We start from the raw sequence: 21,956 nt of genomic DNA, 5'->3' as shown, positions 1-21,956 counted from the left end.
AAAAAAGATTGATCAGGGAGAGTCTTAGAGAGAAGCCATAGATAACGACAAACTGATAGAACTACTCCAGTTAGAGTGCGTGCTCTATTAGTACTCAGAAGGACTAGAAGAAAAAGATAAAAGGGCACTGGATTCAGCCGTAATGCTTATTGAAACACAGAGACTGTTTGCATGGTGCTTTTGTGTTCTCAGCAGTGATTTTTCTTAGTCAACTATATGTCATAAAAATTATGATAAATATTTACAAAGTTAAAAAATGAACACATTCTGTTGTTGCGTAACTTTCCTCTTATGACTGGGGCAGTTACCCAGGATATAGTGAAGAAAGGAGGGAGCAGTGCAATCATTTAAGGCATCACACACATATTGGTTGATTGAACATCCTGCATGCTTAGGGGAGAAAAGAGAGTTTAAAAATCAGTGTTAGGTCTGTATCATCTGGAAATCCTGGAACTTCATGGTCTGTTGCTGTGTACCATGCTACATCACCCTTGCAGTGCCTGGAATATCTACATAGATATATTAATGTGAAGATTTTAATCATTAGGGTAATACCATGATGCAAGAGTTACACATTTGATTACAGGTTTTCATAGATCAATAGGACTTACTGAAAAGTATTTTCCTCAATCTAATCAGCTTCAGATAAGGCCATATCAAGTTCAAATCATTTTTAAATTACTATTGTTTCTCTTATTTTCCTATCCTTGTGTCTGATAAAGTACTTAAAATGCTAAAGCACTGAACCTTAGAGGTTTTTGGTGTTTTGTACAGTCTGTTTACTTGGAGAAATCCACTTGTTTGTTTAGATTTCCGTATTTGTAAAGATGAGGAGTTTCTTTCATGGTCCAAAATAAATGGGACCAAAATGTTAGTTTAACTCTTAATTATATGTATAAAAGTTCTACAGTTATTGGAAGGAACAGATTTTCTTCAGATAGCCATACAGTATTGCCTTCCTTGTAGCCTCTGTTTACTTTCTCACCTCTGTTGATTTATTCAGCTTGTAGCCTAGAAACCAGCTAAAAAGGAAGGAAGTCAGAGATGTGTATTTCTGGGCAGTAACTGGAGTAGTTTCCTCTTCCTCTAGCCTGGTTTAGCTGCCAGAAAAGACCTTTTACCCAGCCGAAAAAAAAAAAAGAAAAAAAAAATTTAACTCTTCAACTTCCTTCCTTAATTCATTATACCTTCATTGAGGAAGGTATAAGCAGTAAGAAGAACCAATCTAAAGGATTACAATGCTGCTCTCCTCAAATTTGTGCTTTTTGCCATCTGAAAGGTGATATTTAATAGCATCCCATACAGTTGTAAGAACAAGAGAGAATTTAAGAAGACATGTTGTAAAAGCTAAGCAACTTACCTTGCTTCCAAATGCTTTCTCCGTGTTGTTACTTTGATATTTTTATTTGTTAGAAATTTGTCAGTGTACCAGACCAAACATATATTTATATATTTATAAAAATATTTGTGTTAGTTGCTCAGCCGTGTCCGACTCCTTGCGACCCTATGGACTGTAGCCTACTAGACTCCTCTGCCCATGAGATTTCTGAAGCAAGAATGCTGTAGTTGGTTGCAGTTCCCTTCTCCAGGGGATCTTCCTGACCCAGGGATTGAACCCTGGTCTCTTGCATTACAGGCGGATTCTTAATCATCTGAGCCACCAACGAAGCCCTATAAAAATATTTATCAAGCCCAGTTTAAACATTAAGAAGATACTTAGGGTTTTCAGCTAGTTGCACTTGTAACCTTTATTTGTTTCCATTAAAAGTCGACTGTCGCAAAGAGTCAGACAGGACTTAGCAACTAAACAACAAAAATGTAGTATTTATGGTAATGGAAAAATATCTAACTTTAATGTAATGTGATGCAGTATGAAATAAAAATGAGTGGTTTTTCAGTACTGACGTTAATTATTTTAATTTTATAAAATTATTTAATTGTGTATCACTAGCAATATATAAATACTGTGGCAGTTGTTAGTTGAGTATAGTTCTTAAAGCTACTTGATTTTGTAGGGGACATAGTACTTGAGGAACAAACATGTTTTTAAGTTAATAATAAATCTGATTTTATGTGAGATTGTAAGATGCATCTTGTGAAATACTTAACTCATTCTCTAATATACAGTAAACTGTAGAAAAGTAGTATGACATGTATTTAAAATTTGATAGTTTATAATATAATGTAATAACCTGAATCAAGCATTTGCTGTTTGTTTCAGGCTCAGAATAAGGCTGCCATATTACTCCAGTTGGTTTTCTTTTTGTTTTTTTTTTGGTAACTTACATTCCACTGAATTCTTTTAATTCCGTACATGTTTTATGATCACATCTTAAGTAATTATGAAATGAAATACTGGTATTCTATATGTGATTTAATATTCACTTGACTCATTATTAAAAAGTACATTTCATTTCTATCACTGTTCTAAAACTGAACTTTACTAATATTCTTAGAATAATCACTATTCCTCTCTGTCATCTTTAAAATAAAAAAGGATTGAGATTTTCGTAAGTACAATGCATAATAGACTAAATTAAAAATATCTTTTTTTCTAGTAGTTAATCGAATGTTTTTTATGAAATGAAGCTGATACATCTGGAATAGGTTTAAAGGGACAGGGCATTGGCTGGGAATGGAAGTTTTTCTCAACATGATTTGATAAATTGTTTGTTGGTATTAAAATCAGTGTAAATTTTTAGATTTATTGAAATTGCAATACCTAACATTGGGACAAATTTAAAATAAAAGGCCATTCACACACATCATTAAAAATAGGTGAATGTTTTCTTGTACATGCAGATATCTGACATTCTTTCTTCATATTCAGTGTGTTTATTATACATACAGCACAGATCTCAGTTCAGACTAATCACATGTCAGGTGCTGAATAGCCATCTGTAGCTATTAAAGGTTTTTATAGCTATGAACTATTTAAATTATTCTTACAAATAATAAAAATGTTTCAGGAATATTTTTTAATCTGCCAAAATAAATATTACCAGTTAGTTTTTCCTTTGAGTAGTGTTGGTGTGGTGTTGGTTGTGTCATTTGATTTCACTTAGATTATTACCCCAGAAATGTTTTAAACTGTTTTTCCCCCTGTGTTTTTAAAAATACCAGTATATTTCCAATGAGAAATGAGTGAACTAAAAGTAAACTCTTTACTTGAAAACACACTTGAAAGTGTTCTTAATAGGTTTAAAGTTACGTTTTATTTTTGCCCACTTGAGAGAGATTTACATATTACTTGTTTTCTGCACTTTCTCACCTTGGTAAATCTGTAAGGCAAAAACTTTGTATTTGCATTTGCCTTGTGAAGGAGACAGTAAACTTGAGCTCTCAGTCTCGCCACTAGTCTGTCTTTGTCTGTTGTTAAAATTATGAGCCAGTCTCTATGGCGCAGCCAAATGAGTAATCACCAGTAATGTGACTCGTGCTGGAAGTGACTCCATCAGCACCTGTGACGGAGGATTAGTTACAGTTTACAGAGCACCGCCTCTTCCCTTCTCTCAGTCTGCCCTAAGCCAAGTAGTCGTTCTCATTTGGGTGTCTGCGCTGTTGGAAGCTACTGCAGTGTGTTTCCACACAGACAGAGTACAGTGGGAAAAGGCTTTCTCTAGCTGATGGATGGCTGTTCTCTCTATTTGGAGTATCTTACTGGTTATGTAAGCGACCTCGGGAGAAATTATCCTGACCCAGATCGGAGGATGCAGTAGTGCTTCAGCTGCAGGATTTCTTGGTCGTTAACACCACAGTGCTGATGACAAAGAGCGAGTTGTAATCCTCATCACTGGCAGGACTGAGCCAGAGCAGACCGAAGACCGTCCTTTGCTCGCCGGAGACTTGTTAGGTTACAGCCTCGGCTTCGTTCTGTCGTCTTGGCTTTTCTTACCATACAATGACGACGCTGCCAGTGAGCTCAGAAATGCCTGGTTTGAGAGCCATTTGCCTGTGATTTTTGAAGACTTAAGAATTATTGAGGCTAGATTTAAAAAACAATACTGCTCAAGAACAAAATGGAAATGTCAGCTATACTTCTTGACCTTTAAAGCCTTGTCGTGGATGTCGGAGATTTAAAGATACTTTAAAATTCTCAAGAACAAAGTACGGTTTGTATTTTTCTGCTTCCTTTTTCTTTTGTCTTAATTTACATTTGGTTTTGCTTCTCGATTTTAGGAATTAAGGTCACTGTCTTTTTCAGATCCAGCTTTCGTGGTCTTAGTTTTTTAAAATTTTTAATGATTTCATTTGTTTAGAGAGTGATTTATTGTGTCGGTAGTAATTTCATAACACTGTATGATAAAAAAACAAGCTCAGTTGTTTAAAGTATTATAGCAGAAATGTTTTGGACTAGGGTTTTAAGAATATAATGTTTTAAGGGAAGTAGGGGTATTTGTTTTGTGAGGGTTTTTTCTGTCTGGTGTATGCTTGTCCCCACCCCCAACTTGTTTTCTAACAGTATCGTGTTTTTCAATAGACCTGCTTGGGTGGGAATTTGGACTTTGTTCTTTCGAGTCACTCCAGTCTTTTTTTTTTTTAAGACTAAACCTTGACTTCTGAAATGTATCTTAGATTGTTTTCTGCCTTAGTATTTCTTTAGTGAGATTTATATCAGATTTTTGTAGTTTATGAGCCTAATTTTTTTCACTTGGGAAAGGAATTGTTAAATGTTAACTGGAGATTGTTAGAAACTTGGACTGTAGACATAAACCTTGTGAATTTCCAGTCAGATGTTAGTTGGTGAGCTTTAACATGGTTTGTTTGAGCAGCTGAGTTATGTTTGAGAACTGTAGCTGATTTATTTTAAAAATGTTTTTCGAGGAGGGCTCATCTGTTCGCCTCTTCCTCATGTGAATGGAATGTGGTGCAGCATGGAGCCCCAAACAGGATACAGTTGTTCTAAGCATTCTTCCTATAGCATGGTAGGCCCTAGTAGAAATGCAGGCTCTCTACTAAGTACTTATTTGACTTTATACTATTTTTAAAGTGCAGTTAACAAAGACAAAGGACCTTAAACGAACTCTCAGTCGATTAATGAAATTGAAAAAGTGTTTTGTTTAATTGGCAGTTTTAATTTGGATTTTCAAAGACTTTTTTCAGCTTTAGAATGAAGTCATTTTGTGATTAGGGTCACATTCTGCTGTGACTTTCATCTGATGGTAGCTTGTAGCTTCCCCTTAGGCTGTGGAAGTTCCTCATAGAATGGTATATCTTTAGAGTCTTGAATTACTTAGCTATGCATGAGTTCTAGTTTCTTTGCATTCCAGTGCACCTAGACCCATGAAATACTACAGATTCATCCAAAATCTGTAGGATTCATTCACTTTTATTTAAATATTTGTTTTTATTTTTAAGCTAATGTCCTTAAAGTGGATGTTTTTGATTTGGATACAAAAATTATTAACGGTTACATTTATTTGCCACTTTAGGGACTTAGGATTTATTTTAACTCTTAGTTTTATATGTTGTTTGTCTTTAATTTTTCAGTACAGTAGACACAGTCGCACATTTTTAGGGTTGCTTGTTTAATACATACTGAAACATTTCTTTAACAAGTACTATAAAAGTATTTATCGGCACTTGGGAACATATTTGTAGTTTAAGAGTAATTGCATGTTTTAAAATTTGCAAGTCTTTGTCCTATTTGCTATTTAAGAAGCATGGTGTACTTTTGACTTCCATTTGTACATGGTTATTATAAATACTCATGCATCAGAAATAGACCATTATAAACTAGTCTTTTAACATTTCTGATAGCTAGATTCTACCAGTGGCTTTCAGTTAGATACCCTAAAATGAGAAATTCTTTTTTATTTTAGCCTGGAAACTAATTTTTTTTTTCTCAGTAATTTAAATTATGATAAATGGGCCTATTGAAATTTACCCTTAGATCTCTGACTTACCTTAAAAAGCAGAGTTCTGAGAGGTTCTCTTCACAAGAATGTTTTTCATATTATAAAATGACTAGGTCTCTTAGGAAATGCAAACCACCTGTATTATTTGCGTAAGAAAGAGGCACTCGGAGTGGAGAAGTTTACTTTTTTTCTCCAGTCCTCCTTAATTGAATCGGTACAATATCTTTAGGCATTTAGGTAGTACCTTTTGTGGGCCTTTTTTTAACCTTCCCAAGTTGACCTGATTTGGTACTGTTTAGAAAGAAATAAGAGCATTTGATAAAGTTCAGGGATTTAAAGTTCTCTTGAGAAGCTGCCAGTGTTCTCTCATTTTTTTGCTAAAAATTAAACATTTGATTTGAGAATGTTACATATTTCACGTAAAGAATTTAGTTATGGTAAATGGAAAGTGTCAGATGGCCACAGAAGCAGGAGATAGCTAAATAATGGGGAAATACCTGTTTTGAAAATGTAACTTCTCACACACAAAAAAAATACTTTTGATACATAAAAGGTTAGCCCTAGAACATGGGAAGGAGGATATTACTGTGATTAGGTTTTCTAATCATAAATACTGAAAATAAATTGGAAATGTAAGATATTTTTTATGTTCATTTATGAAAGAATGTATCATTTATTAGTTCATGAAGTGAATAGTATAGGAATAAAGCATGTTTAAAATGCTTATTTATTCTTTGTGTTTTCAGCTTTTTCAAAACATAGACTCCTGATGAAAGCTTTAAAGATAATTTCTTAAATAGAGACATTAACTGCTTAAGAGCCATTCTGATTTAAAAATCTTGAAAGGTTTTTCAGCAGAGCGTTTAGTTGTGATTAGCAAGATGTTAGATTTCTTGAAGACATAAATAAGAGAAGAGGGAATTACAACGGCTTTGTATCTCCTGGAGATTTTTACTGTCTGCAGAAACCTTTGGTTTACATCCAAATGGTCGCACAAGTTACTTGTAGCAAGAAAGATTTCCCTTTGTGATGCAGGTACTTTAGAAACTGAGTTGCTTTTTAATTTCATTTTCCAAACTTAGATTCTTTAATAGTAAAGTCACTATGTTTTTAAAACAGTGGAATATTGTTTTCATTTATAAGTTTTAAAACACTATCATGGATATAATATCTTTGGCTTTTATTCAAATTACTTCTACTTTGAAAATAATTAGGATAGTCATAAAAAGTGCATATCTAGTACCTTTATTTCCTTCCTTCCTCTTCCTCTCTTGCCTCCCTCACTCCCACCTCCTACCCAAGATAGGAATAAATTCATTTATGTAAAAGTTGTCTTCAAATGACTATGGATTTGCTCAATTCATGCCCCCACCACCACCACCGCATGCCCCCTTGTTTTGTTTTTTATAAAAGTGGAAATCTGGAGAGAGTTTACTGGAAGGTGATTGGGAGTTTTGTGTAATACTTTTACCTCCCTCTTCTTTTCCTGCGCCCTTCCCCCAGTGCTGCTCTTAACTGAAGCAGCTGGATTTTGATTTGTGCTTGGGGCAGGGGCGGGGGTAAGTAGTACACGGGGTGGAGTTAAAAGACCAGATGCATCCTGATCATTTAAAATCCTTGATGTGAGTGAGCTAGGAAATAAACTACACATGTAAATCATAACTACTCTGTTTTATAAAGAATAATGCTTAACAATATTTTAAAAGAGTTGGGATAATAACCTCTCCTACCCAGTTTGCTTTTTTGGAAACAATTTCTCTGTTTTTATATTAGGAATTTTTAATACATATGTATATTTGATTACATCCTTTTAAACAACTGGGATTTATTAATAGACTGGGATTTTTTTAAATCATTTCTTAAAATCAACTTAATTTCTTTTTAATAATAGAAAATATTCCATATAAAAGCATTACTTTAGATTATGAAAACTGATATTAATTGGTAGCCTAAAATCATTATAATGACTTTAATACATTGTGTTTCTATATACCCCTTCACATTTTGAGGATAAAACCCAGAAAATAACCATTAGAATTTTTTTTTTCTCTTACCAGACTTTCAAACCCCTGGTTGAAAAAAGTGTACCCAGTTCAATCACTGCAGTAGAATTCCTTGTAGATAAACAACTGGATTTTTTAACTGAAGATAGTGCCTTTCAGCCCTACCAGGTAAGAAATTTCAGATCACTTTAAAAAATTACCTATTCACTAAGCTTCATTGATATTCAGATATTCTTTTGAATATTTAAGTCTAGCTTTCTGGCTAACATCAAGAAACTTAATGCATTTGATAAAGTTTGATTATAGGATAAATGATTCATTTTTCCAATCAGTATACACAGAGAGCTTAACTATGAGCCAGGAAGCATCTTGTGGCTGTGCATGCACAAGTGAGCAAAATAAAAGTCCCTGCCATTCAAATGATGTTCATTGTTAGATAATAACTGGTTAGATATTAGTATAAATTATCTTTGTCTCCAGCTCTAAAGGTTAAGATTTGGGTCAATTCATGTAATTAAATGAGATTGGTATTTACTATATACATGCATATCAGTTTAGCATAATAGTAGTTCATTTTCTTTTTAAGTGGTAATTTTCCTTTAGATTGTCATAAGTTGAATTGTTCAGTTTCTAGATTTTAATTCCCAGTTGTTGCAATTTAAATACAAAACTTAATTGGAAAAACATTTTGTAGCTGGTTTTTAGATTTAAATCATGTAAAGAAACTCATATCAAAAGTAGTAAGCTAAATGTTTTTTAAAATCTCTAGTTATGTTTTATCAGTTGATTTTTTAAAGGTAAAAGTTAAAATGCACAGCAGTTTGTTTTCTTTTCATATTTGAATTTTAGATTGAATTATATCAGTATTTTATAGGTTTCTTTTCCTTAAATGTTTAAGATAACATAGTAAATACATTGAAAGAAAGTATAACTGGACTAGTTTGACTTGTTTTTTAAAATGAAGCTGAAAGTCCATATTCCTGTTTCATTTCAGAATAGTTACTGATTTCAGAAGTAAAATACAGAGGCATTGTTTGCATGGAAAGAACAAGAGCTTGAGTTAATGAGCAGTGGTTTGTTGTATGTGAGGTTATAATACTTAGGGAATTAGTAGTTAGGTTCTTCTTTTATTAGATCTACCAAAAGTAGATGATAGTTCCCTTAGTTAAATGTTATTTCTGTCTTTGAAGTCTTCATTCTTCATGGATGTGCTTTTGTCTTTACACATTATTTTTCATAGTTCATTAAATGGCCTCATTTTTGTACTGTTAGCTTTTGCTCTTTGATTTGGTATTTACAGCTAAAAATTTATAACAAGTTATAGTTTAATACTGGAGGTGTTAGAGCTTTTCCCTTGGTTTTTATTTTGTTTTGGTTTTAGTTGTGATTGCCATTTTGCTTGCTTATAGCCTTACTATAATTTGTCTCATTTCTAACAGTCTTTTGGTGGGAATTAGACTAGGTGAAATCAAAGGAACCTTCCAACTTAGCATTTTAATTCTGTGGTTTCTGATTAGCACTATAGAAGTTACAGCTAGGGTTTGATTTAGAGAACTGAAATCATTATGTAGAAATTACTTTTAAAAATAAACTCTTGCCAGGTGGCCTAAAACTCTACAACATGTTTATTAAAATTGTAATGATTAAAAGAATGCACTAACATATTACACAGGGTTTTTCGTACACTGTTTTAGATTTTGACAATTTTATTATTTCTAAATAATAATTTTCTAATAACTTTTAAATAATAAAATTGTCAGAATCTAAAACAGTTTTAAAATGTGTACAAAAAACCCTGTGTAATATCTTATTTGATTTGGTGATTTGTATGATTATCTTTGTTAGCTATGTATATTCCGCTTGCTAGTAGAGGTAAGTTGCTCTCTGGCCTAGAAGGATATACTGTCTTCCAAAGGCGATGTTATTCACTTCACATTTTAACCGTTTGTGTTTCATAAATAATGTGAATTTTAGTTTTAAGGAATTACAGTAAGAGCACTTGATTTACGATCCAGCATACCTTAGTTTTAGTGTTTAAGTGTTTTTGAAGGAATAAATGATACACAATAAAGCTTATTGTAGCATTTTAATTTCTGTATTTCATGTTTTTAAAACAGGTTTAAAATAGAAAAATACATACTCCAATATGTAAATTATAGGCACCTACTGTAATATTTTGAATGAAAATTTACTCCAGAGACTGAAGATGGCTCAGTCTAGGTTTTCAAAGTTATTTATTTAAATGAGTTTATAAAATATAGGTATAGTCCACATAAGGAAAGACTTTTAGAGTTCGTGTAATTAGAGTGGCTTTATCCCAGAATGCTTTTCTCTAACCAGTTGTCCAAACAGTACATTAAATTCCTTGGCATGTTAAACATGGCAGCTGTTCCCAGCATAGATTTTGTAAATAGTGCCTTGACATATCTTAACCTTAGAGTAACCTTATATAAGTCAAAGGGAGTTAGGGGAAAATTAAGTTTTAAAAATGGTCTCCGTGTTTTTTCTCACTTAACTCAAGAGGCAGTTTCTTCTGAATCTGGGTAGGTAAAAAAAAGTCTTTGGAAATGGCTTTTCTGTACTAGGTGATGAGTATGCTTAAGTTTTGTTTGAAAAATTCCAAATGATGCTAAACTGTGTCTGTTTATATGGTTTTATAGTGGGAATTCCCATTCACCGTCTTTGTCCTTGAGTTCTCATCTCAGCATTTTATTCTATAGCAGAATGCTCCTGTAAGTTAGCTTTTAGTTGTACAGCCCTATTTAATATATCACAATAATATATATTGTAAGATAATGATTAGAAAACTGGTGACTCAGAATTAATACAGATCTTTTCAGATGACTCACTTTTAGGTTATTAGTTTGAATCCTACATTTATCTCTCTGAATAATTCCAGTGTATTGAGTATCAGATGGCATGTATTAACTTAGTTGAGTTGGTCATTTTTTTAAGTGACTTGTGGTTGGTTACAGGATGCAACCATCATTGATCGTAGTTTTCAATATTTTGGAAAGAACACTGAATGAGGAGAGAAATCAAATCAACGTCTTATAGACATTATAATGAAGGCATGTTAATACATTGTTGAAGCAGTGTACCATGGTATTGTTAATTCTGTTTTTTCCTTCCTTTTGCACACAAATGAGTTTCTGCTTCCTCCTTTCAGACTTCCTGATCAGGCTTGCTGCAGTTAACTTTCTTTGAAGTAAACGGGGAAGGGAAAAAGAGAGGAAGTAGGAGGAAACTCTTCAGAACCTACTGTGTCTTTCAGCTGGCTGGGAAGGAGGAGGGAAAAAATATTTGTTTTTATAGTTTTGGGTGGTTTTTTTTTTAATTGCCATGATTTCTATGTATGATTGCCTTTGGAGGATGAGTAGAGAAGTTTTTAAAACTTGCCACTAAAATAATGAAATATGAACATTGAACTTTTAGCATGAGTTTGAAATCATCTTGTCCTGGATTTTGGCTTCTGGCCATGCACACACCTGCAATAAAGGAATAATAATACAAAGGGCACTAGTGAAAACCATTCAAGATTTGAAGCAGAATGTGCTTGCTTTTAGTTACTCCCTATGTCTATCTTTATATATTAAAATTCTTTGTAGTAATGAGGTATTTTCCCTGGAATAAAATAGAATCATCCTAGACCTAAAGGAATAATCCTATTTGAAATTCTTGGTCATTCTAATCTGCTAAAAGTTCAGAGATAAGACTACTAATACTTTATTTTCTATCATCACAAAACACAGGCATTGCACACTTTATTTAAAGTATTTGATATGGTACTGTTGAGCTGTGAATTGCTCGTTGAAGGGAATGCATGGAGCAAACCTTCATTCTTAGACTAAAGACTGATTAAAGACTTGAGCAAAGTCTTCAAATATTTTGTTAATGAAAGTGTCTGAACTGTGTCAGCTCTGTTTATCATTGTCATCACTGCAGTCTGTTTTGAACCACAGTTTTTCCATTATTATATAAATTCATTGTCCACAGTTTCAGAATATCCCTAAGCTAGTTGCTGCTCAGCACATCTGGTTTACTAAAAATAGCTTGAAAGATTGCCCAGGATAAGTTACCAGTAGTTTAAAGAGTGGAGTGTACCAGACACATGTATTTTTCCTTGTTACATTTTTGTTATTTGGAATGGAGATGAGTTTGAGGGCGGTGAAGCTTAGCCTGCAGACAGCCCAGGTGAACAGGTAGCTAGTTCCTCGGTGTCACCAACCAGATATTATATTTTGTTAAGTTTGACATAAGTGAGCCACTGACAAGTTTGGAAGTCTTGGTGGTGGTAATTTGACTTATATGCAGATTTATTCCTCAGGGTACGGTGATGATACTGCTAATAGTTTAGAAAAGGAAGTAAACAGAACTTTATTGTTAATATTGATTTGGTGGGTGAAGAAAAGACTTAACTTTTTCACACTTTCCTTTACTCTCATTTCAATTTGTAGTATAAATATATTACTTCAGAGCATTTTTAAACTAACATTCCTATAGAGGAAATGAGAATTTGACCTAGTACAGGATTTATTCCTAGTCCCAGAATTCCTCTCAGATTTGTTCTTTCTGGTGTCAAATTACTGCTCCCTCATAATTTTACTAAAAGAAAAAAAAACAGACTTTCAGAAACTGCCTAGCAAACTATTGTTTTATTTTTATCATAGAAATTAGTGGGAGTTTTGTTACTGTTTTTTTAGTGATAACTGAACTTTTTATTTTGAGAAAGAGATATTCATAAGAAACACCTATTAGGATAAGGGAGTGGAGGGCACTCACATCCCCACCTTCAAGAATGAGGGCCTCTGCCCTGGAGTTGAGATGGGCAGAAAGAGGCCCAGAGCAGGAGAGAGGGGGCCTGGAGCTCTTGTGTCCTACTTACTGGTAGCTCACTTGATGTTTTTTGTGTTGTTTTTCCCAGAAAGGAGTCTTTAAATGGCAGTTTTATGCTCAGACTCTACTTCCCTTTGACTTACCCTTAAAAAATTTTAATGTCTAGCCTTAGAAATATCCCAACTGACTTCATTCATTCAGTAGTTATTTAAATTATGTGGTTTCCCTATTCACAGCATCCTGCTTTGGTGCTTGATGGTTTTTAGAAGTTGCTAAAGGGACTTCTTTGGCAATCCAGTGATTAAAGCTTTTATTGCTTCCACTGCAGGAGGCACAGGTTCAGTCCCTGGTTAGGGAACTAAGATGCCGCATGCCACACAGTGTGGCCAAAAAGAAAAAGTTAATAAAAGTGTAAGTTATAGTCCTTATTTTTTTCAAGACTTTTATAAGCCATGATGAGAACTTAGATTTTAAAAAATTTCCTTGAAATAGATTTGATTTATTCAAATCAGAGGAGCCAAAAAAATACACAGTGAAGACTTCAGGAATACAGAAAAAAGGAGAAGTCAGCGGAGATTAAAATGGTATAAAGAAATCTCATGAAGAGGGTGAAACTTGAGTATTTATTTGAATGGAGAGGGAAGTGAAAGCTTGGGAGAGTGAGGCAGACATTTGGCAGAAAGGATTGCATGATCAATGATGAGGTAGGTTTAGAGGTCAGTAGAATATCAGTCTAGCTAAAGAGAGTTTGGTTTTAAATATAGACATCATACCAGAGAAATAAGTATTGTGGGGTCAGATGAAAAAGGAAAAGGATTGCTAAGTACAGTTACTAATTGACTTTTATCTTGTAGGCCCTATGAATCATTGGAAGCTTTGAAGCAAGAGAATAACAAAACCAAATTTTCTACAGCCAAATGTTATATTTTGTCAAATTAAGTATTAACAATTACATCAGAAGGAGCTAATTGATTGGATTTTTTGTTTTAGAGATCAGCCCAGCTATGAATTTTGAAGTCAATTCATGCAGATATTGTGTCAAGTCCTAGCTTTGCCATTTGCTAGCACGTGACATTGGAAAAGCCTAAAGCATGCTATATACTTGGTTTCCTCATCTGTAATATACTATCCACCTCAGATTAAATGAATGACAGTTACGAGCTTATTACTATATAGAAACCGCTCAGTAGAAGGTCGCTGCTATTTAGACATGCCCTAAATTTCCCTTTTTGTAGATGGTGTCTTAAACCTTTGTGGTAGATATTTGAAACTCCTTTCTCTTCTTACCATATGCAACCATTGGACATTTCTCTGCCACCATCTGCACCTCTTTCTTGTAACAGTCTGCTTTCTTTGTCTTCTCTGGAACTCTCAACCATTCTTTCTGCAGCTGGTGTTAGATAAACTCTTTTGGTGTAGGTACAAGCCATGGTCACTGCATAACAGAACACGTCTTTGTAGTAGTGTTTCTTTTTCCTTCTCTCTATTTTAAAAGTATATTTAGGTAAGATTCCTCAGTGACTGCTTAAACTCCTATTTTAAGAAAATGATATTAGAAAAGATGCAGAAATTGTGGTATTACTCCCCACAACACATCCTTACATTTTTTCCCTAGGGATGACCGTAAGTTCTACTTGCTGCTGATAGATATTTTATCTCCAAAAATACGAAGTGATATTCAGAAAGTTAATTCTTTTTCTTTGCTTGACTGTGAACAAACATTTGTGACCAACGTTGACCTAATCAAACTAATCTCTGGCTAATGGATTTTAGTCTCAGGGATAAGAAGCATTCAACCTAAATCTAGGTTTATCTCAAAAGAGAGAAAACTAGTAAACCAGGCAATACCAGATGCAAATCAAAATTATACAAAATTGAAACAACAGGATTGTTTGGGTTATAGTTGCACTTATTCTGAGAGCTTTCTAGTCTTTATTTTTCTATATCAGTTTCTGAATTATATTTTGACAGAGTTGAGCACGTTCTCTGTTAGTCCATAAGTTTGTGTGTGCATTTCCCTTGTCCATTTTACTTTGCCTTCATATTATCATTTGGTTGAGATTGAGAAGTGCCTTGTTGCCACAATGTCAGTGAAATGAGAGCTGAGATTGTAGGATATACAGAGTGCCGAGACTGTAAACAGTACAGGGTCACAGCCACAGCTCTGAACCGACTGCGGGTGTGATACGGCTTGGTAGAAGCAGCGTCTGTGGGCAGGCGTTGGCCTGGGGGTGGTCTGGGAGATGAGACCAGAGCAGGAAGCTGCTATTGTGTGCTACTTGGCTTTATTCCATTTCTAGTCAAAAGTGACAGCTTGCAATAGGAGAGCCAAGCTGAAGCCTAGAAAGTAGAATGGACAGTAACAAAAGCGGAACCAGAAGCTAAAACAGAATCATTGTACTTCCTTTTTAAGCAAGGTTTTTAAAATTTTTAAATTGGTACATCATGTTTTAATATTCAGTAATTTTGCTCTTCATTCTGTATAAGTGCTGCTTTTATCTCCCACTTGCCTGATTTTATATTGCCATAATTGTGAAACATTAGGTCCCATGAATCAGGTATGCCAATATGTATTGTCTGCTGCTATTAAAAAGGAGTTCTTCATTTTTAAAAATTAGTTGCAAAACTTGGTGTGTTGAAAATGTATTCATGAAGTTCAGGAACATGTTATTTTGACTGAAATTTGGCCCGCGTATGAGCTGTTCTGCAATGTTCAGATTAAAAACATTTATAAGTCACGGTCTGCAAAAGTTCTCTCCTGGTCCCAAATCTGCTATGATCATATGCTGAAAAATCTGCCAGTCTCTTTTTAATTTTTTGTGACTGCTGTTATGAATTTAAAGTATGTGAAATTATGCTTGTAGACATCAGATTCCAAAGATTCTAAGCCATCAATCAGTTAGTTATCATTGAGAAGGATTTCTGCCAGTCAAAATAGGTAGATACTGTTTGTTTATTCCTTTTGCCCACCCCCAGATTCTTGCTAAAGCACAGCCACTTTATTTAAAATATCAATTAAAATTTAATTTCTCAGTGTGCTGTTAATATATTTATAAGGTTCAACATTTTCCAAAATATTTACATGTGCATTGTTTTATTTAATTCTTATGTTTACCTTATGAGGAAAACAGATTGTATTATTTTATTATATATTATGCTTTCAGGGTACATATATTAATTTAATCCACATAACTCTTTGAGACGTACCTATTAACTTACAGTGAACAGGCAGCAGAAACGGAAAACCATATAAACGAGTTTTATTTTTAAAGGGATGGGGCTATTAAAAAGATACAATAGGAAATGTCTTGGATATCCATTGCAGAAAAGTACAGCTGAACCTTATTTGGAATGGAATTAGGAACTAGAAGGTCAGAAACTCAAGTCACATATTCCTTCTTCCCCCATGCCTCAGTCTTCTTTCTGCAGACAGGTTTCTTCTGCTAAATCATAGGTTCTGCTTCTCATAATACTAGTTTCCACATGACATTTGTGTGTGAGTGTCGATTCTCCCACACCCCCTCCTTTGCAGGACTTTTAAAATCTAATATTTGTATTTCTTGGTAAAATTGAGGGTAGGAGTGTAGGAGAATAAACTGCTGAAGAGAGCAAAAGGAAGAAAGATGAGGAAGGGAGAGAATATAGGATAGCAGTTTTTATAGGCGAAGAAACTGAGGTTTAGGGAAGTTGTGATTTGGCATCTAGGTTCACATAGCTAGTGGTAGCCTAAACAGAACTTGAACCAAAAACTTCCGATTCCAAGATGTTATTTCTACTGTGCCACCCTGCCTTCGTGAGCCATCACATGGGAAACATCTCTTATTTGTGCATCATTCTTTTGTTTGGCACTTTGCTATTTTTCTTAGGATGGCCATCTTTCCTATATATATAAGATTAAAATTTTCCTTAATTGTATTGCCTGCACAGTCTCCTTAGACTTTTCAAATACTGGCATCAAGCTGTACCCCAAATCTGTGCGTTGTTTTCAGGTTCCCTTGTTCCCTAGGCAAGAATCCAAACAGATTAAGATGTTTTGCCCTCTCCGTTTTCTCAGCTGCCTAGTTTTCTCTGTTTTGCTCAAAGATTTGTTCAGAGTTAAAATTAAAAAGCAATACTTTAAAACAAAGCCCTTTTAGCCTTTTGTTAAAAGGATTATCTCTAAAAATACAAGTCTTTCTAGGCTTCAGACTCAAGGCAAAACAATACTAGCCCTTAGTCAATAAATAATGATTGGGGGCTTTTTATTCATATGTTTGAGGACCTTCTGTGTTGTATTCAAGAATACAAATACACTGCCTTCGTACATCTTATAATCTAATGGTGGAAGTGCATAGAAAAATACAAATGTAAATATAGGCAAAATACAGAAAAAGTAGCAGACACCAGAGAGGTATAAGGAATCTACCCTGGTTGTGGGAGAAAAAAGAGAGGATACCCCTATTCTTGGATTAGGTGACTCCCTGAGTTGTCTCAGGATGAATTTAAATTAGCAAAGTCACTAAGACAACAGGTCTGATTAAATGCTTGAAATATAGTGAATAAGCATAATGTCTGTTGGATAGTCCACTTGCATTAGCTCTAATCATACCTTTCCCATGAAGGTGGAATGGTTGACTAGACAGAAATTTTTTAACCATTTTTTAGTTGGGTCAGCCACCTGATTGGCTACAACCTCGTTGTCCTTTTGGAGTAGACGGATAACAGGCATTTGTTTTAAAAAGGGTAACAGTAAAACTTAGCATTTTAAACATTTAAGTGTGCAGTTCAGTGGAATTGAATGTATTCGCAGTATTATACAACCATCACCACTATGGACATTCTGAACTGGATCATCATCCTAAATAGAAACTCTTCATTCATTAAACAATAACTCCCTATTTCCCAGTAGCCTGCTCTTCCCAGCCCCTGGTTACCTCTTGGTTCTCTTTTCTTGGTCTATGTTATTATTATTATTATTTAATTAATTAATTAATTATTTTTGCCTCTCCTAGCTATCTCATATAAGTGTATTCATACAGTTTGTCCTTTTTGTGACTGGCTTATTTCATTTAATGTAATGTCTTCAGAATTCACCTGTGTATCATGTGTCAGCATTTCATTGCTTTTTATGGATGAATAATATTCCATAGCATGCTATCCATTTGTATGCTGATGGGCTTGTGGGTTGTTTGTACCTTTTTACTGTTATGAGTAATGCTGCTGTGAACATTTGTGTACAGATATTTGTTTGAGTTCCACCTTTCACTTCTTGTGGGTATATACCTAAGAATGGGATTACTAGAGCATATGAAAGTTTATGTTTTACTTTTTGAGAAACAGCCCAGCTGTTTTCCACAGTTCAGTTCAGTCGCTCAGTCGAGTCCGACTCTTTACAACCCCATGGGCCGCAGCACGCCAGGCCTCCCTGTCCATTACCAACTCCCGGAGTCTACCCAAACTCATGTTCATTGAGTCGGTGATGCCATCCAACCGTCTCATCCTCTGTCGTCCTCTTCTCCTCCTGCCCTCAATCTTTCCCAGCATTAGGGTCTTTTCAAATGAGTTAGCTCTTCGCATCAGGTGGCCAAAGTATTGGAGTTTCAGCTTCAACATCAGCCCTTCCAATGAACCCTCAGGACTGATCTCCTTTAGGATGGACTGGTTGGATCTCCTTGCAGTCCAAGGGACTCTCAGGACTCTTCTACAACACCACAGTTCAAGAGTTTTCCACAGGCTCTGCAGTATTTTACATTCTCACCAACAGGGATCCAATTTCTCTGTGAGAACACTTGTTATTTTTCATTTTCTAAATAATAGCTATTCAATGCCTGTGCTTTCAGTATCGTATTTGAGAAATTGTTACCAACGCCAGCATCATGAAAAATGGCCTTTAAGAGTTTTGTAGTTTTAGCTCTTACATATAAGTCATCGATTCATTTTTAAATAAATTTTTAGAGGGAATTAAATAAATTTATAAGGGAAAAATCCAAATTAGTTCTTGTGGATACCCAAATTTCCAAGGTTAATTTGTCCTTTTCCCATTGAATAGTCTTGTCACCCTTATTGGAAATCTGTTGACCATTTATTCTAAAATTTATTTCTGGGCTCTATTCTGTCACTTTGTTATATATGTCTGTATTGATTACTTGAGACAATCTTTTCCCCTACTTTTCTGCAACTGCGTAATTTGTCCAAATGATTGTTAACCCTAAAGATAAATTATTTTAAAGTATACTGTTTTGTGTTGTAACTATTGACATTTTCTGAAGCATCTGTCAGTGTTAGGAGTATGATTCCTATCATTAAATTATTAGGCATAGACATGCCTTTTAGAGAAGCGATGTTTTTAAGATGCAAGGGGAAAAGATCCAGTGATTGTTGAATTGTAACAATCAGTCACTCATTTATTGCTTTGTGCCAGTTTCTTTGCTAGCTACTGAGATTTAAAGACAGATAAAATACCTGGTTCTCTTTCAGGCCAGGAGGAGAGACTTAAATATAATTACAGAAATGTGCTATAAGTTCTAAAGTAGAGGTATATTTATAGTGTTCTGTACTGTAGAATCACCTGATGTAGTAATATCAGTTATTTGCCTGTTTCTCTTCTTTGTGGTTTTACTTTTTCTCAGACAGCAGGGGTTTAGAAGATGGGAAAGAGATAAGGAAAGCTAATAGTGTTTCATAGTTGTTGTTACTGTTGTTCAGTCAGTAAATCATGCCTGACTCTTTGGGACCCCATGGACTGCAGCATGCCAGGCTTTCCTTCCTTCACTATCTCCCAGAGTTTGCTCAAACTCATGTCCGTTGAGTTGACATCATCAGCCATCTCATCTTCTGGCGCCACCTTCTCTTCCTGCCCTCGATCTTTCCCAGCATTAGGGTCTTTTCCAATGAGTTAGCTCTTTGCAACAGGTGTCTAAGGTATTTGTACCTTCAGCTTCAGCATCAGTCCTTCCAATGAATATTCAGGGTTGATCTCCTTTAAGATGGACTGGTTGGATCTCCTTGCAGTTCAGGGACTCTCAAGAGTCTTCTCCAACACCACAGTTTGAAAGCATCAGCTCTTTGGTGCTCAGCCTTCTTATGGTCCAACTCTCACATCAATACATGGCTACTGGAAAAACCATAGCTTTGACTGTACAGGGGTATGTTTTTAAGATACTCCAGGGAAACAATACCATAGGGTGTGGGGGTGTATACAAGTGTGTATAGAGAGAAAAGGAATAGAAGAAATTTTAAGGAAATTGACTCACCTTCTTGTTGGAGTGGGAACTCTGAAATACACAGGACATGCCAACAGTGGAAATTCTAGCAGGAGTTGGTGCTGATTCTAAAGGCAGTTTGAAGGCACAGGCTTTTTCCTCTTTGGAGGACCTCATTCTTTATTCTTAAGGCCTTCGACTAATAGAAAGAACCCATTGCATATTATGGGGGTTAGTCTGCTTTACTCAGTCTTCTGATTGAAAAATACCTTCATAGCAACATCTAGACATAGTCTACCCAAGTTGATATGTATAATTAACAGTCACCGGTACTATTGATACTTGGTTCTTTGTTTTACAGTGAATTTTAGGATGGTAGGTATCCCTGGCTTTTCAACAGTTAAATGTCTTTCTGCTTACTATGTTAATAGAAAAAAGACTATCCCTACACATTTCCAGTGCTCTTCCCCACTTCATTTAGAGCTATTGCAGTGTAAATTAAGACAACTAGAAAAGTAGAGGCCTTCAAAGTACTCTTGTCAAGGCACTTAGAAATGCTTAGCAAACATTGGCCTGCCATATTCTCTAAGCACCCTAATAATAAGAAAGTATCATTTCTTTCTCAATGTTTGCTTCCTCTTGAGTTTCAATACTGTGTCATTTTGCCCTGGATATTCAAATCCCATACCAATTCAGTCTCATGCCAGACCAAATTCTTATATCACTCTCACATTCTCTTAAGATCTCTAGATCTCTCCTAATAATTTCATAAGTGTTATTAATTATAAATGGTTAATATCTTCCTATCACATTTGTACTTAAATGGGGATACCTATATATCACAGATTTGTCAGTGTGTAAAATAATGCATATATCCAATGATTCTCTAGAAGTTCTTTGCTGGAAGTCGGGTATTCTACATAGAAATAACATGTTATTGTTTTCCATTTATAACCTGTCTCCCCTCTGCCATGTATAAAGTAGACATTTTTGGAAATGTTAAATTCTGTGTATAAGTAAGGCCTGGATATATACGACTTCCTCATGTAGAATCTTCAAGCTTGAAGGCCATTAAGATGTTATAGGCATTCCAGAATGCAATACCTGAAATATTTCAGGATGAGGCTTAATGTTGTTCCTTCCACATTCACTCTTATTTTCAAGGAATTAAGTTCCATTGTATAATAACAGTTCCTTCCAATGCTTAGCAAAACCCATTGTTGAGAAATTTTCTTACAAGTTAGATACATATATATCATATACATATAGATATATAGATCATATATTATCATGATCTACATATGATACAGTACATATAGATCAGTTAGGCACACTTATCAATTGGAAGCGTCTGACTGGCATGTTTTTAAAATTGCAAAGGATTGTGAAGCTCTTCTCTGACTATGGTATGTAGTTCATTGCTTAATGATGATCCCCTACCACCACGGTAAAGGAGCAGGCTGAACTACTGCTTAGTTTTTATTTGTCTTGATCAGTCCAAGGCATCTCTTCTCCACTCTGTCTTGTTCCATGATAGATATAAATACACATTTGTACTTAAATTTTTTATGAGTTCAGTTTGAATGATGACACAACTTGGTAGCTCTACCTTTTGCTCCAAACTCTTTGAGGATTTAAGAGTGTCTGATTTAGTGCAAATATTATTAAAAATCAAAAATAATTGACAGGTTAATCAAGTGAAAATATATATAAAGAAGAGTAAAAATCAGCACAAAACAGTTTAAAGAATAAATTACTAAATTTATTGAGGTTCTATTTTAGGATATCTAATAATATATCTAGTAATATATACAAACATATATCCAGTAATATATACAGATAGCTGGGAAAATAAGAAAAGCAAAGGAGAAAAAGAAAGATCCATCCATTTGAATGCAGAGTTCCAAAGAATACCAAGGAGAGATAAGAAAGCCTTCCTAAGTGATCAGTGCAAACAAATAGAGGAAAACAATAGAATGAGAAAGACTAGAGATCTCTTCAAGAAAATTAGAAATACCAAGGGTACATTTCGTGCAAAGATGGGCTCAACAAGGGACAGAAATGGTATGGACCTAACA

General features: G+C 34.7%; 1 protein-coding gene across 7 annotated transcripts in view; it reads left to right on the top strand.

The window, feature by feature from the left end:
• Window positions 1-21,956, top strand: part of JMJD1C (jumonji domain containing 1C) — a 300,384-nt gene that overhangs the window by 212,292 nt on the left and 66,136 nt on the right. For 4 of the 7 annotated variants that reach the window (XM_061161622.1, XM_061161618.1, XM_061161617.1 and 1 more), the window contains one exon: window positions 7,916-8,029. Coding sequence is in view for 1 of the 7 variants with exons in the window: in XM_061161618.1 (XP_061017601.1) it covers window positions 7,916-8,029 (114 nt within the window). In the remaining 6 variants the exon portion in view is untranslated. Of the gene's footprint in view, window positions 1-3,504; window positions 4,108-7,915; window positions 8,030-21,956 lie in introns of those variants that run through there. The other 3 variants (XM_061161621.1, XM_061161620.1, XM_061161619.1) reach the window with 1 other exon arrangement.

Source organism: Dama dama, chromosome 15 (genome assembly GCF_033118175.1).
Source record: "Dama dama isolate Ldn47 chromosome 15, ASM3311817v1, whole genome shotgun sequence".
Lineage (NCBI taxonomy): Eukaryota > Metazoa > Chordata > Mammalia > Artiodactyla > Cervidae > Dama > Dama dama.
Note: the sequence above shows the minus strand (reverse complement) of the source record. Positions and strands in the feature narration are given on the sequence as shown.